The 15655-nt window shown below is 39.7% G+C and overlaps 1 protein-coding gene across 1 annotated transcript in view; it reads right to left on the reverse strand.

Moving 5' to 3' along the window:
• cpt1a2b (carnitine palmitoyltransferase 1A2b) overlaps positions 1-15655 on the reverse strand; it is a 134310-nt gene that overhangs the window by 76175 nt on the left and 42480 nt on the right. Inside the window, exons 4-7 of the mRNA XM_072915711.1 lie at positions 3704-3881; positions 1784-1885; positions 1565-1702; positions 1321-1398 (exon numbers count right to left, since the gene is read on the reverse strand). Of these exons, the coding sequence (XP_072771812.1) occupies positions 1321-1398; positions 1565-1702; positions 1784-1885; positions 3704-3881 (496 nt within the window). The remainder of the gene's footprint in view (positions 1-1320; positions 1399-1564; positions 1703-1783; positions 1886-3703; positions 3882-15655) is intronic.

Raw genomic sequence — 15655 nt, forward strand, 5'->3', positions numbered from 1 at the left:
AGCATTAATGGTGCCTTCACAGATGTGTAAGTTACCCATGCCTTGGGCACTAATGCACCCCCATACCATCACAGATGCTGGCTTTTGAACTTTGCGTCGATAACTGTCTGGATGGTTCGCTTCCCCTTTGGTCCGGATGACACGATGTCGAATATTTCCAAAAACAATTTGAAATGTGGACTCGTCAGACCACAGAACACTTTTCCACTTTGCATGAGTCCATCTTAGATGATCTCGGGCCCAGAGAAGCCGGCGGCGTTTCTGGATGTTGTTGATAAATGGCTTTCACTTTGTATACTAGAGCTTTAACTTGCACTTACAGATGTAGCGACCAACTGTATTTAGTGACAGTGGTTTTCTGAAGTGTTCCTGAGCTCATGTGGTGATATCCTTTAGAGATTGATTTTTTGATACAGTGCCGTCTGAGGGATCGAAGGTCACGGTCATTCAATGTTGGTTTCCGGCCATGCCGCTTACGTGGAGTGATTTCTCCAGATTCTCTGAACCTTTTGATGATATTATGTACCGTAGATGTTGAAATCCCTAAATTTCTTGCAATTGCACTTTGAGAAACGTTGTTCTTAAACTGTTTGACTATTTGCTCACGCAGTTGTGGACAAAGGGGTGTACCTCGCCCCATCCTTTCTTGTGAAAGACTTAGAGCATTTTTTGGGAAGCAGTTTTTATACCCAATCATGGCACCCACCTGTTCACAATTAGCCTGCACACCTGTGGGATGTTCCAAATAAGTGTTTGATGAGCATTCCTCAACTTTATCAGTATTTATTGCCACCTTTCCCAACTTCTTTGTCACGTGTGCCTGGCATCAAATTCTAAAGTTAATGATTATTTGCAAAAAAAAAAAATGTTTATCAGTTTGAACATCAAATATGTTGTCTTTGTAGCATATTAAATTGAATATGGGTTGAAAATGATTTGTAAATCATTGTATTCCGTTTATATTTACATCTAACACAATTTCCCAACTCATATGGAAACGGGGTTTGTAGTTTGCACTTTGTCTGTATTATTACTATTATCATTAATATCGACTCATTCTATTTTTTATTTTCCTATTTTAATGATGTTGGATCTGTGTTGTTGTTGTTGTTGTTGGGGACAAGTGTTGTAAATTAGCTTTGGCTACAAACACTATGATGCATAACTGTCTATGTTTTTGTATCTGTCCCTATTTCAAATAAACCTCTATAATAATAATAAGGAAGTGACAGGAGAAAAGTGACATGAAGCAGCACATTAGCAAAGAAATGGCTCCCCCTGGTGTAATGTTTTGGTATGGTACACAATGCAACCGCTTACCATGCCATAGTAGTTACTGTTGACCATTAGGGGGCCTCGGCCCCGCAGGTAAATGTATTCCTCCCACCAGTCACTCACCTGTAAGGTAAACAGTCAAGTTTAATTTCGAGTATGTATTTTCTTACTATTATTGGCATCAAATAATCAATAAGAAAATAAAATTGTTAAATATTTTTGGTGTAAATAATGGTATTTAATGTGTTAGGCGTGACACAGTTCAATGCATGGTCGGCTGCTTACTTACATAGTTAGTAGCCCATAGAGCTTTAAGTTTCAAGTAGCGCTGGAGGCGGTTTCCCAGGCTGCGCTCAAACTCGGAGGCTAACTTTGTCATCCGTTTAAAATCGACATCAGTCAAGAGAGGGCGCACGGACTCCAAGTGCTGAAACGAACAGCATATTACCAGTTTGTCTTGAAACATACAGACACAATGAGCATGACCTGTAAGTGTATGTACACATACCCTGCTCAGGGTGTCCTTTATGGCAGGAACAGGGAGATGAGGTAGAGACGTTTGGTAGCTGTACAGTAGAGGCTTCCTGCTTGATAAGAGCCCCAGTAGAGTCTGAGAGAAAGAGCAAGAGATAGATTTGCAATGTGTGTTGTGAACTCACAAACTGTATACATTAACCCAAGCGCGGCCCAACTTTTTACCCACAAGGTCGCATAAAGAAAAATGGAACAGAATGCTGTGACGAAGGGGACCCCTTACGAATGTGTTAATTTCTTCCAATTACCGTATTTTTCGGAGTATAAGTCGCACCGGAGTATAAGTCGCACCTGCCGAAAATGCATAATAAAGAAGAAAAAAAAAACATATATAAGTCGCACTGGAGTATAAGTCGCATTTTTTGGGGAAATGTATTTGATAAAACCCAACACCAAGAATAGACATTTGAAAGGCAATTTAAAATAAATACAGAATAGTGAACAACAGGCTCAATAAGTGCACGTTATATGAGGCATAAATAACCAACTGAGAACGTGCCTGATATGTTAACGTAACATATTATGGTAAGAGTCATTCAAATAACTATAACATATAGAACATGCTATACGTTTACCAAACAATCTGTCACTCCTAATCGCTAAATCCCATGAAATCTTATACGTCTAGTCTCTTACGTGAATGAACTAAATAATGTTATTTGATATTTTACGGTAATGTGTTAATAATTTCACACATAAGTCGCTCCTGAGTATAAGTCGCACCCCCGGCCAAACTATGAAAAAAACTGCGACTTATAGTCCGAAAAATACGGTACACATTTTATCACTTGTTTGGCCTGGTGAAGATGTACATATTCATTGAAGAGCTTATACTGCAATAAAGTGTTACACACATAGCGGCATCATTTTGAATAGAATAGAAGAATATAATTAACTTTATTGTCATTATATTTGCATATAACGAGATTAAGGACTCCAATTTAAGGTGCGGTAGTGGGAACAAATATGGGGTTAAAAAAAATTACACAAGAGGTAATAAAGAAAAAAAAAACAATTAACAATTGAAATAAACAGACTACTATCCAATAAAAATAATGAGCAATCATGTACAATATGCAAAACACTGTAGAAATACAAAATACTGAGTAATAAATAACAATCAGTGGCGGACGTATTGCACTCGAAGGGTAATATTGCACAGTAGGGTATTAGGGTAGGATATTGTATAGGGGTGAATTATTATTATAAGTTAGAGTTCAATATGGTGACAGCTCTGGGAAAGAAACTGTCTCTGAGCCTGTTTGTTCTGGCTCTGATGCACCTGTAGCGCCTGCCCGATTTGGTAAATAAATAACCCCAAAATTTATATTTTGTTGTTTTCTTTCTGTACCGAAAATGAACCGAACCGTGACATCTAAACCGAGGTACGTACCGAACCGAAATTTTTGTGTACCGTTACACCCCTAATATGCAGACATTTCTTATTCAGCATGTGTTTTACTTCATACAGAATAGCAATGGATTTGGATATTTTTCCCTTTATATATTCAATCTGCGGTTTCCAACACATTATGATCAATTATTATTCCCAAGAATTTAGTTTCATATACTCTATCAATTTCCACTTGATTTCATTTTAATTTTGCTTCACAATTTGTCCTTGCACCACTAAACACCATACATTTAGTTTTCTTATCATTTAGTGATAACTTATTAATATCAAACCATTTTTTAGCTGAAACAACTCAACCTCTAATATCCTCAACACTTTCTTCATCATTAAATCATCCCAGAAGTGTGAGGTTCCTCAAGGAAGATTTGAATTGTAACATCTCTCATTTACTACAAAACTGAAATTGTTTTGACATTTTAAAATGCTGAAAATGTAGGATCGAGATTGGAGGAAATGATCTCGAGTAAGAACGTGGCTTACCCCCCAGATTTTAGTGGTGTTGGAAGCTCGACCGTGCTGCTCAAATATCCATTGGTGGTAGGAGAGAAGCAGCTTGAGGCAGAACCTGAGAGCCAGGATGAGGGAGAGCCACAGCAGCGTGCTGAAGACCAGCGCAGACAGCATGGTCTGACCTTGAGCGCTGAGAGACACGTGCAGGCTGGATGGAAACAAAGAAACAAATGGTGTTGAAAATGTACCTAGTAAAACTGTCATTTACAGTCGTGGTCAAAAGTTTACATACACTTGTGAAGGACATAATGGCATGGCTGTCTTGAGTTTCTCTCTGTAAAGCACCAGTTCCATTGGCAGCAAAACAGGCCCAGAACATAATACTACCACCACCATGCTTGACGGTAGGCATGATGTTCCTGGGATTAAAGGCCTCACCTTTTCTCCTCCAAACATGTTGCTGGGTATTGTGGCCAAACAGCCCAATTTTGGTTTCATCTGACCACAGAACTTTCCTCCAGAAGGTCTTATCTTTGTCCATGTGATGTCAGATGAAACAAAAATGGAGCTGTTCTGGAAATGGCGAGAAAGACACGAAAAGACGCATCAATCAATCAATGTTTATTTATATAGCCCTAAATCACAAGTGTCTCAAAGGGCTGCACAAGCCACAACGACATCCTCGGTACAGAGCCCACATAAGGGCAAGGGAAACTCACCCCAGTGGGACGTCGATGCTTGGTTCCACCCCACTTTTTTTGGAGAGGATTATGAGTAGGGATGATGTTTGATAAGAAATTATCGAGTTCGAGCCCATTATCTAATCCTCTTATCGAACCGATTCCTTATCGATTCTCTTATCGAATCCAGATAGGTTGTTGTATATGGAAAAAAACACAATATTTGGTTTAACAAAAGCTCACTTTTATTTTATAAGAAAAAATAAAATAAAATAAATAAATAAATATTGACTGTTACCCCCCTAAAAAATAAAATAAATAAATATTGACTGTTGTGACCCAAAGTATATTAAGTGGGATTTTTCAGAAAAACAAATATATACAGTAACACAAAAACAACCTGTCTCTGTGATCACTATAGGTGTATAAAAAATAATATAGTGTTAAATAAAATCAGTCCCTTGGGCACAAAACTGAAAATAATACAGCTCTCCAAAAAGTGCACCTCTGCTGCTATTGGAACATACTAACTACACACACAGGCAGACAGCTAACAAACAATCCAAGACGTCGAATAAAGTTCCAGATTAATCCATTTAGGCTCTTTATTGTTGTTGACCTTGCTTTGTCTTTTCCTATCTTTACTTTTGTCTTGCACTGGACTGTTATTATTATTATTTTTTTAAACTGAAATACACACAGTGACAAATGTATAAGCTATGTGATTCAATTAACATACTGAAATGTAATACACAATATGTATATATTAGCTTCACACAAATAGACAGTACTATCATCAAACAAATACTTCTGAGTGTTGAAACTATTTTGATGGTGGAAAACTACGACTGGCAGCCATTTTAAGTCCTCAAAATATCCATTGAAGCAGTGCACAAAAATCGTTTTTCAATAAACATCCTACTATCAAATTTAACCACTTTCCACATTAATATTGAGTTACATAAACAAGTTAAACAGTTTACTTACAGACTTATCTTTTCCAAGGCTTGTAAGAGCTAACACAACTTGTCTACTTCTCAATTGTCTAATGAACTGGACTAACATCGTCAACCCGGAAGTGCCCAAACTATTGACGCGTAGTATTTTCATATCGCCACAAGGTGTCAGTAAGAGTCTACGATCAAATGGGCATAACATTGCCCATTTGATTTGTTCCCTGGGATTCGAATAAAGAACCAACTCTTTTTCTTTACTATAGTGGTGTCGATAACTGGAACCGGTTCTCAAAAAGGGATTTGAGTCCATGGAATTGGTTCTTTTCTTATCGAACAACCGGGAGAATCGGTTTCGAACATCATCCCTTATTATGAGTCATTCTTCATCTAAACGGGAATATATCAACAACCCTTCAGTCGGCCTCCCAGTGACAGCAGACAGTAAGTTACATCTTATTATGTTTTTTGGCTCTCATGAAGGCTGCGGTGAGTGGTAATCAGTGATGTTGTCGAAGGAAAAAGCAGACGTTGTGCTAACGTCGTGATGCATTTGTGAATTTAATGTTCCGCCACAAGCTTAAAATGAGCAAAATATGCATATATTACACGTTATTATGAAAGTGCCTGTCACTACATTACATATATACTTACAGCGTGTATATAAAACCTTGTTAGAGATGTTTGGATGTTTTTAAACACTTTATATGCAGAATAGAGCGACTCCCAAAGGGTCTATTGTAAGCAGACTTTAGTTTGCATTTATTTACGAGAAAGAAAAACAAACGTGTTCTTGTCTTACATAAGGATTGTGAATTATAGGCAAAATTCCCCCAAAAAGTGCAGTTCCCTTCTAATGCTTCAGTGTCACATGCAGGATTCTCACAGGAATGAGGCAAAAACTAACCCAGTGCCACTGCACTGTCTCCTGGTCAAAGCCATGCCGAGTGAACTGTTACTGACAGTGTCCTTTCTGAAGAAGTGTAGGCTTTAGTGTCTAAAGTTCAGACAAAATAACCCTTATATCAATAATAATAATAATAGATTTTATTTGTAAAAAGCACTTTACATTGAGTAAACAACCTCAAAGTGCTACAGTGTATTAAAAAATAATAATAATTTTAAAATAAATAAATAAATAAAAAATAGAACAGCCAAATAGCTAAAACTAGTATGCATATATCTAAAAAAGGCTTTTTTTTAAAAAAAAAAAAAGAAGGGTTTTTAAGCCTTTTTTAAAAGCATCCACAGTCTAATGGTGCCCACAGGTGGTCAGGGAGAGCATTCCGCAGACTGGGTGCGGCGGAGCAGAAAGCATTCTTTATTAGGTAAAGTGCTTAAAATATAAAACAACAATTAACACACAAATTTGATCACCATGTGAGGGACTCTGGCACAATGACATCAGAACATTGATAAATGAGCTTCCTTTTATCATATAAAGTAGGTCTATATAATGCAACATTGCAATTACCTGGGCAGCATATATCCAGAAAAACACTTTGGCATCAAGTTGTTAAAAGCTTGCTGTTAAAAATAGTTAATTTATACATGTCCAGATTACATCATAATAAAAAGAAATGTCATTGTTTAATAGGTTGTAGTGTAAAATAGTTCATAGGTCGTATTTGGACATGTGACTTTTGAACGGAAGTGAACCAGGTGGTGGAGCAAACAGAGTGCAAACTATCAGAGTACGCAAGGGGCCTGGATCTTACCATTAAAAGCAAATATGAGCAAAAATTGCAAACGAGTAGTTCAACAAAACAGATGAAAACTTAAAAAAACATGGAGGTCTACAACTTATTTGTGTGGCTGGGTCAAAGGAAATTGGTATCAAGACTTTCCTGGATAAATCATGCATCGTTTTTGCAGGGGTAAGGTTGCATTTCATGATTTAACTTTGCGTCTACAGCCATGTTTGTTGCTTTGTTTTGTTGTAGGCGCCGTTTATGTGTATGTATGCGTGGTGTCTCCCCCGTCTTTATCAAAATATAACTACAGATGTCAACATTGTGTATGTGCTGAAAGATTCATTTACGATTGCGGCGTTTGGCAAAAGCTTAACTCTTTTAGGTTTTGCTCATATTTTCTTTCTTTTATTTAGACTCGCAAAAATATGTTTAAGAAATACAAATAACATCAAGATAATACTTCAATGGAAAGTACTATGGTAAACGTTAAAAATAGGGGTGTAACGGTACGTGTATTTGTATTGAACCGTTTCGGTACTGGGGGTTTGGTTCGGTTTGGAGGTGTACCGAACGAGTTTCCACACGAACATATAAAGTAGCCGCCTAAGCTTAAGTCTTAACAAGCTGCTCCGCTTCCTTCTGCCTGTCTCTTCAGTACTCTACACAGCACCCAGCATTGTTCCACCCACACAACCATCTGATTGGTTACAAACAGAGCGGTAACAGCCATTCAGCAGTACGTATTCAGAGCGGTAACAGCCAATCAGCAGTGCGTATTCAGAGCGCATGTAGTCAGTGCTTAGCGTTTAGCAGGTAAGCATCAGGCAGCGGACTCTCCATAAATTATAATAAACACCTCCCAGTCAACTACTAGTAACATCACTATGAGCCTGTTGACCTTCTAGAAACATAAACGGCAGCTTCAGCTCGCTCGCAGTCCTGGCTTGAGGTGAAGGCTGATTCGCTTTTAGCGTAACGTTAGCTCATTTTGCGGTGTGTGTGTGTGCGTGTGTGTGTGTGCGCGCATGTGTGTGTGTGTTACGGACATCAAAGCCCTGTCTGTCTGTTATTTCACTTTACCTTTTTCTGTGTTGATTGAGCTGTGTTGAAGCAGCAAAAAAGGACATTATGTTAAATGAAGAGTTTCTGTCTCTGATAGTTGATATAATAATGTAACTGCATCATTAAGCCTACATGAACTCCATGGTGTTCAGGGATGAATAGTCTCTTCTATTGCTATTGTACTATTTTTTCAGCTATAGTTACATTAATCATTAGTAATGGAGCAGCCTAGTTTTGAATGGCAGGGTCCCTGCTATCACATGTTGATACAAATATAACATCCATCCATCCATTTTCTACCGCTTATTCCCTTTGGGGTCGCGGGGGGCGCTGGAGCCTATCTCAGCTACAATTGGGCGGAAGGTGGGGTACACCCTGGACAAGTCGCCACCTCATCGCAGGGCCAACACAGACAGACAGACAACATTCACACTCACATTCACACACTTGGGCAAATTTAGTGTTGCCAATCAACCTATCACCAGGTGCTACTACAGGCTTCCCAAATGCTGTAATAAATTAAGCATGATGAGTTGACTTGAAACTGTTTAATGTTGCACTTTTTATATGTAGAAGAAAAGTTTTGTCATTTTATTTAATCTAAGCAACAACATGAGGCAGTTTAATGTTGATTAACATGGGCAGAATTATTATAGTGTTCCCAATGTTAAAAGGATAAAGCCATTGTTTACAAATTTGGTAAATAAATAACCAAAAAATTTATATTTTGTTGTTTTCTTACTGTACCGAAAATGAACCGAACCGTGACCTCTAAACCGAGGTGCGTACCGAACTTAAATTTTTGTGTACCGTTACACCCCTTGTTAAAAGTATATTAAACATTTAACGAAATGATCACTGCAAACTTGTGCGTTCTTTTTCGTTTTCTAACATGAAATCTTTCACTCTTTCACCCTTCTTGATTCCCTCTCGAGGAGCTCTGAAGAAATGTTTATCCTTTTCGCGATTTGAACGGTTCAAACAGCCAAAAACATCACCAGCATATGTCACTTTTCTTCAAAAAAAGGCAAAATGTCGCCCCGAAGGCTAAGACAACAGACGCTTGCTGGCCCACCACTTTAAGCCTGGCACTGTTAATGAGTCGGACGTGACGTCAAGCGTATGCAACCTATTAGATGGAAAAAAAACATTAATGTTGGGTTATTTTGTGTTAAGACTAGGGACAGGTTCCTTCAGGTTGGGTCTGACCAAAAGACAGTAAGCGTTTAAAGTCACCAATCAGATAGGAGGGGAGTGTATTCAATGAACCCCCCCCCCCAAGTCTTAAAAGGGGAAGAACACTGTGCACGTAGAGAATGAGAAAAACACATTGTGAGCGCAAACAGAGTCCGCTTGCAGCGAAAAGACGCCAGGTGTGCACACAGAGAGATTAGTCTTATGTGCCCTGATTTTGGCACTGGTTTTCCGCCAAAGCATAACTCATTCTCTAATGCAGTGGTTCCCAAACTTTTTTCCCCACCCCCCCTCTGACACATAGTATTATTTGGTTTAACTTCTTCAGCTTCATCCTACATAGCTCACAACGTGCCTGGTCACGTGCAGGACGTGGCAGACACCAAGAACTAGTAAGATAGCTCCAGCTCCAGATTGCCGTGACAAACATTCATTGACTATGTCTAGACTGCAGGCCAAAGTGGCCAAAATTTGATTTTTTTTCCAGCTAACTGTTTACATTGCAAGTACGTTTTTTTCGGAGTATAAGTCGCTCCGGAGTATAAGTCGCACCGGCCGAAAATGCATAACAAAGAAGGAAAAAAACATATATAAGTCGCACTGGAGTATAAGTCGCATTTTTGGGGGATATTTATTTGATAAAACCCAACACCAAGAATAGACATTTGAAAGGCAATTTAAAATAAATAAAGAATAGTGAACAACAGGCTGAATAAGTGTACACTATATGACACATAAATAACCAACTGAGAACGTGCCTGGTATGTTAACGTAACATATTATGGTATGAGTCATTCAAATAACTATAACAAACAGAACATGCTATACGTTTACCAAACAATCTGTCACTCCTAATCGCTAAATCCCATGAAATCTTATACGTCTAGTCTCTTACGTGAATGAGCTAAATAATATTATTTGATATTTTACGGTAATGTGTTAATAATTTCACACATAAGTCGCTCCTGAGTATAAGTCGCACCGCCGGCCAAACTATGAAAAAAACTGCGACTTATAGTCCGAAAAATACGGTAATGATCTTTATCAGACTCCAGTGTAACGCACAGACCCCAATTTGACTTCCACGTCACTTGCATGTGCAGTTCGATAAAGTGAAGTTGACCGGAATTCGTTAATCGGGGGTGCCCATTACGTCGATCGCGAGCTACCGGTCGATGGCGGAGGGTGTGTCAATCGATCGCCAGCGAGACATGTAAAAAAATAGACCTAAAAAGTAGCGATCATTAATCTTCACAAAGACGTCACTTTCGTCACTTGATTGCAGAGGTGGGTAGAGTAGCCAGAAATTGTACTCAAGTAAGAGTACTGTTACTTTAGAGTTTTATTACTCAAGTAAAAGTAAGGAGTAGTCACCCAAATATTTACTTGAGTAAAAGTAAAAAGTATTTTGTGAAAAAACTATTCAAGGACTGAGTAACTGATGAGTAACCTGTTTGTTTTCATGATACGGCAACAAATAATGCATAAAATTAGCAATGAGCAAATTCAGAGCCAGGAATATCTCTTAAGCAACTAAAACAATAATATATATTAAATAATAATACATTAACGTAAAAACAATTAAGGCAAATTGAGCCACATTAACTTAACAGCACCATAGGCTCAGTAGGCAGAGATTACAAAGGAAAATAACAAGTTAGCCTTTACGCAAACCATAAACTGATAGGTGTGGGCTGCACCTGAGAACACACTGTGCACTTCTGACTGGTGTTTGTATGCATGCGCGAGTGTGTGAGTGTGTGTGTATGTGTGTGTGTGTCTTTGTCTGTCTCTCTATGAGCCTGTAGTACGTTAATAAATGTCCCCACACGATGTACATTTGACAGTGATTCATAGCAGGGAAGCTAACCTCAGCCTACAGTGACAGCCAAAATATCTACTAACGTTACTTACCACCATGTGCTTCCTCAAATTTGATGTTGAGTTCATGTACGCTTAAGCTTGTTGTATTTTGCCGCTGAAACTTTATGTGCAGTTAATCACGTGACCGCCTGGCTCTGTTTGATTGGTGAAACGGAGTCAAACATCACCAGTGACTGTATTTGATTGGTGAAACGCAGGCATGCGATAGATCCTACTTTGAAGGTCTGTCTGACAAACCAAAACAAACAAAGCGTGCATTAACAGATCGATAAAAATCAGTAGCGAGCTGAATGTAGATAAATGGAGCGGAGTAAAAGTAGCGTTCCTTCTCTATAAATATACTCAAGTAAAAGTAAAAGTATGTTGCATTAAAACTACTCTTAGAAGTACAATTTATCCCAAAAGTTACTCAAGTAGATATAACGGAGCGCGTTACTACCCACCTCTGCTTGATTGACATTCACGGCACCCGAGGGTCTTGTGAGATGACGCTGGCTGCTGCCAGATAATTATTAAGAAAAAATGACCGACAGGAGTATGAAAGCTGGACAAATAAGATGCCAAAAAACAACCACTTTCATGTGGTATTGGACAAAAAGGAGGACTTTTTGCACCAAGCCTGCCATCTCTGCATCTTGGGGTTCGTCAACAACGTGTCCATGCAGTAAATTAGTCCGATTTCTCAAATAGTTTGGCTCTTAATCTGCTCCAATATAACCCATGGAAACACCTTAATCCAATCGTGTTTGGGTTTTGAAAAGTCAGACTAACACAAGTGGATTACGCAATTGGAAACCGGATCTCTCAACCGCCGGAAGGGACCTTTCAACCAAGTCAAGTCAAGTCAACTTTATTTATATAGCACGTTTACGACAACTTTTAAATTGAACCAAAGTGCTTTACAGGTTAAAAAAAGCATAGAGCAAAAAACAAAACAAAACAAAAACAGTCTCAACGTGCGGGAAACAACCCGGAAGCAGATACCATTCAATAAAAACACAGCAACAACTGTAAAAAACAGGAGACTGTTTATTTACTTCACAAATTAGAAAAACTGATCATTTTGAGGTGCATCGATGGTGGAAAAAAAGAAACTGATTCATTTAAGAAGGTAGTTAAGGAAATGTAAAATGCCGGCTTAATTCGGACTCCCGAACAAAATACGAATGAGATGAAAGATAATGAAGCAGACATAATAAAGGCAATTATTTAAGAGTACACAAACCTCTTCACGCTGCATTTGTGCAAGCCAACTGATTCACTTTCTGCACAATGGGCAAGATAGTCCAGAACAATAGCAACCATCCTCTGGATATCAGCCAGTGCACAAACGGTCTTTTCCTTCGGATTTAAAACTCCTTCCATCAATCTACAGCAGTGGTTCTTAACCTGGGTTCGATGGAACCCTAGGGGTTCGGTGAGTCGGCCTCAGGGGTTTGGCGGAGGTCAAAACACACCCGACTCATCGTGTAAATACAAACTTCTCCCTATCGGCGTATTACGGATACGGCAACAGCTGACTGATTTGCAGGTGTGTAATTTGTTGTGAGTTTATGCACTGTGTTGATTTTGTTCTTTGAACAAGGTGATGTTCATGCACGTGCACCAGTAAAAAAAACATGGTAACACTTTAGTATGGGGAACATATTCAACATTAATTAGTTGCTTATTAACATGCAAATTAGTGACATATTGGCTCTTAACTAGTCATTATTAAGTACTTATTAATGCTTTATTCGGCATGGCCTTATTATAACCCTAACCCTCTAATCCTGACCCTAACCTTAACCAAATAATTTTAAATTAAGTCTTTATTACTTATAATATGTTCCCCATACTAAAGTGTTACCAAAAACATATAACTTTGTCTTGAATTTGAAAAAAACAACATTTTATTTTTCACTAAAGAAGGGTTCGGTGAATGCGCATATGAAACTGGTGGGGTTCGGTACCTCCAACAAGGTTAAGAACCACTGATCTACAGACCCTTTTCAATGAACTTGGAGACATTCAAAAGTTTTGTATCCATGATTTTTGTCCGAAAATTCCTTCGAAAATACTCTTCCGCCGGTCATTCTTTGCATCGGACCTGCATCCGCCCCGATACATTCTTGGTAATATCGTCATGCTCGTAGCGCAAGCCAAGATCATTTCTTGATGCTGTCTGCTATTTAACATCAGCATAGTCATTAGAGACGAAACATTTGTAATATGTGCCAATATTACATCCGACATAACGTGAAATCTGCCTCCCGGGAGCCTTTTGGCCATGGGGACCAGCTGCTGGGTCTCTGCCACACCAGAGTCCGTTTGGAGAGACTGGAGGAGATGGGAAGAAGAGACAGGGCTGTGGAGCTGGCGCTGAGCGCCGGGACGGACAAGCTTCACAGTGTCTTGGCTGAATGAGCAGGTATCGGATAGTCTCCTTAGACGCCTCCTCGCTCATCCATGCGAACTGGACAACGGCCGAGAGTTGGTGGGTGGCCGAGGTTGGAGTCGGCTCTCTTTGTTACTTTGTTGGGTCTGCTCCTGTCTCTGGCCATGCTCCCCCTACCCCAGCAGAAGTATGTTTTTGTTGTTGTTGTTGTTGTTTTACTTTTGTAGCTGTATGTAGAAATGGCTGGTTGAATCAGCTCTGCTCTTTTAATGTCTTTAATGTCCTTTGGGTTCTTTGACGTTTCCCTCTTAAACACATGCTTATGTGTGCTATGGCTATGAGGCTTTTTCCCCCTTGGCCTCAGTCTGGACCCCCTCTCCAGGCTTAGACTGAATATTTTTGTTTCTCAACCCCCCCCGCCAACCCTCCCACCCCAGCGTTTACCGGTTTCTCACCATTTTTGTAAGGGCCGCCGGAAGTTGGCAGACCCGTCAGCGATCCTGTTCTGTCTCCCTGTAATGTATGTCTGCTCTGGGATTGTGCTGAAAAATTTCCCCTCGGGGATTAATAAAGTATTTCTGATTCTGAGACAAGTTGTAAGGATCCGCAAATCCTAGTGGGACGTCATAGGTCAACCGGAAAAGGCATTCGGTTACCTGCGCTAAAATGAAATAAGCGCCCCCCAGTGTACTGGAGGCACATGGCATATGACTAAGGGTGTAACGGTACGTGTATTTGTATTGAACCGTTTCGGTACAGAAGGTTCGGTTCGGAGGTGTACCGAACGAGTTTCCACACGAACATATTAACTGCACGGACGGACATAAGTAGCGCACCGCACGTTGTGTAAACAATGCACACCGAGGCACAACACACGGCATGCTGGTGTAACGCAGGTGTCAAATACTTACTTTTGCGGAGACTATTAGGCTCTTGTCACGTGACTAGGGAGAGCTCTCCCTAGTCACGTGACCGCCGCGGTCGAATCAGCGGTGCTTATAAGCCGGTAGCAGGAAGTGGCCAGTAGACAGGACGTGAGGGGAGACAGATTGTATTTCTGCTCGAGGTAGCTTTTTATTCTCGTTTTCACCGGAAATATTGTGCTGATGGGATTCTAAACTAAATGCCTATTTGTTAACTTTATAGAGCCGACTACCAGCGCCGGATTTTTTGTCATCAAGCTGTGTGTGACTGTAGAAGCGGAGTTGGTGAGTCCATGTTTATGAAAATATATTAGTCTTTCTCCCATTGTTTCATTACAACAGTCTTTGTGGCATAATTCTCAACCGTCCATATACAAGGTTTATGACTTGAACCAATGATAACTATTGTATATTGAATGTACTTTTGAATGTGTTTGATTATAAGCACGTTTAGTGCACTGACCAAATTGTATAGGTCATATTTATGCTGCTAATGGTTATTTTAGCACTTTATTGCATATTGTGATTCTGACATGTGTGTTGATTTATATTGTACAATATTGAGGAAAAAACTAGAACCTGTTCTGAATACTTTATAATGCAATTAGTGTTATTTAATGAAGATATTTGATTTGTGTACACATTGATTTATAAGGATGGTCCTGGTTTTTACACAGGCCAGGCTTCTCTTTATGATGGCGAGCTAAGGAAAAAAAGCATTTAGTCCAAGGATCGTTCTTGGGAGATTCCAGCCAGGAACCCACCACCTGTTCTGTCTGGGCTGGTAGGAGGCTCTCCAGCCAACCCTCTATACATTTTCACCCTTAACCGCAGCACATGGACTGTACTGCTTTACTCTCCAAAACGTTTCTCCAAGAACTGTATTATCTGAGCTGAGATTTAAACAACATCCAGAGACACTAAATAATTGAATTGGAACACAAACAGAGCTATTTCTATTTTTGGGCAGAATTATTATAGTGGGCTGTCTTGGTTGACAAGACTCTGCAACATCGCGTGGACATCGGGGGCGGTACCTCTGGATTGGCAGACCGGGGTGGTGGTTCCTCTCTTTAAGAAGGGGAACCGGAGGGTGTGTTCCAACTATCGTGGAATCACACTCCTCAGCCTTCCCGGTAAGGTCTATTCGGGTGTACTGGAGAGGAGGCTACGCCGGATAGTCGAACCTCGGATTCAGGAGGAACAGTGTGGTTT

The sequence above is a fragment of the Nerophis lumbriciformis genome, linkage group LG22 (genome assembly GCF_033978685.3).
Source record: "Nerophis lumbriciformis linkage group LG22, RoL_Nlum_v2.1, whole genome shotgun sequence".
NCBI lineage: Eukaryota > Metazoa > Chordata > Actinopteri > Syngnathiformes > Syngnathidae > Nerophis > Nerophis lumbriciformis.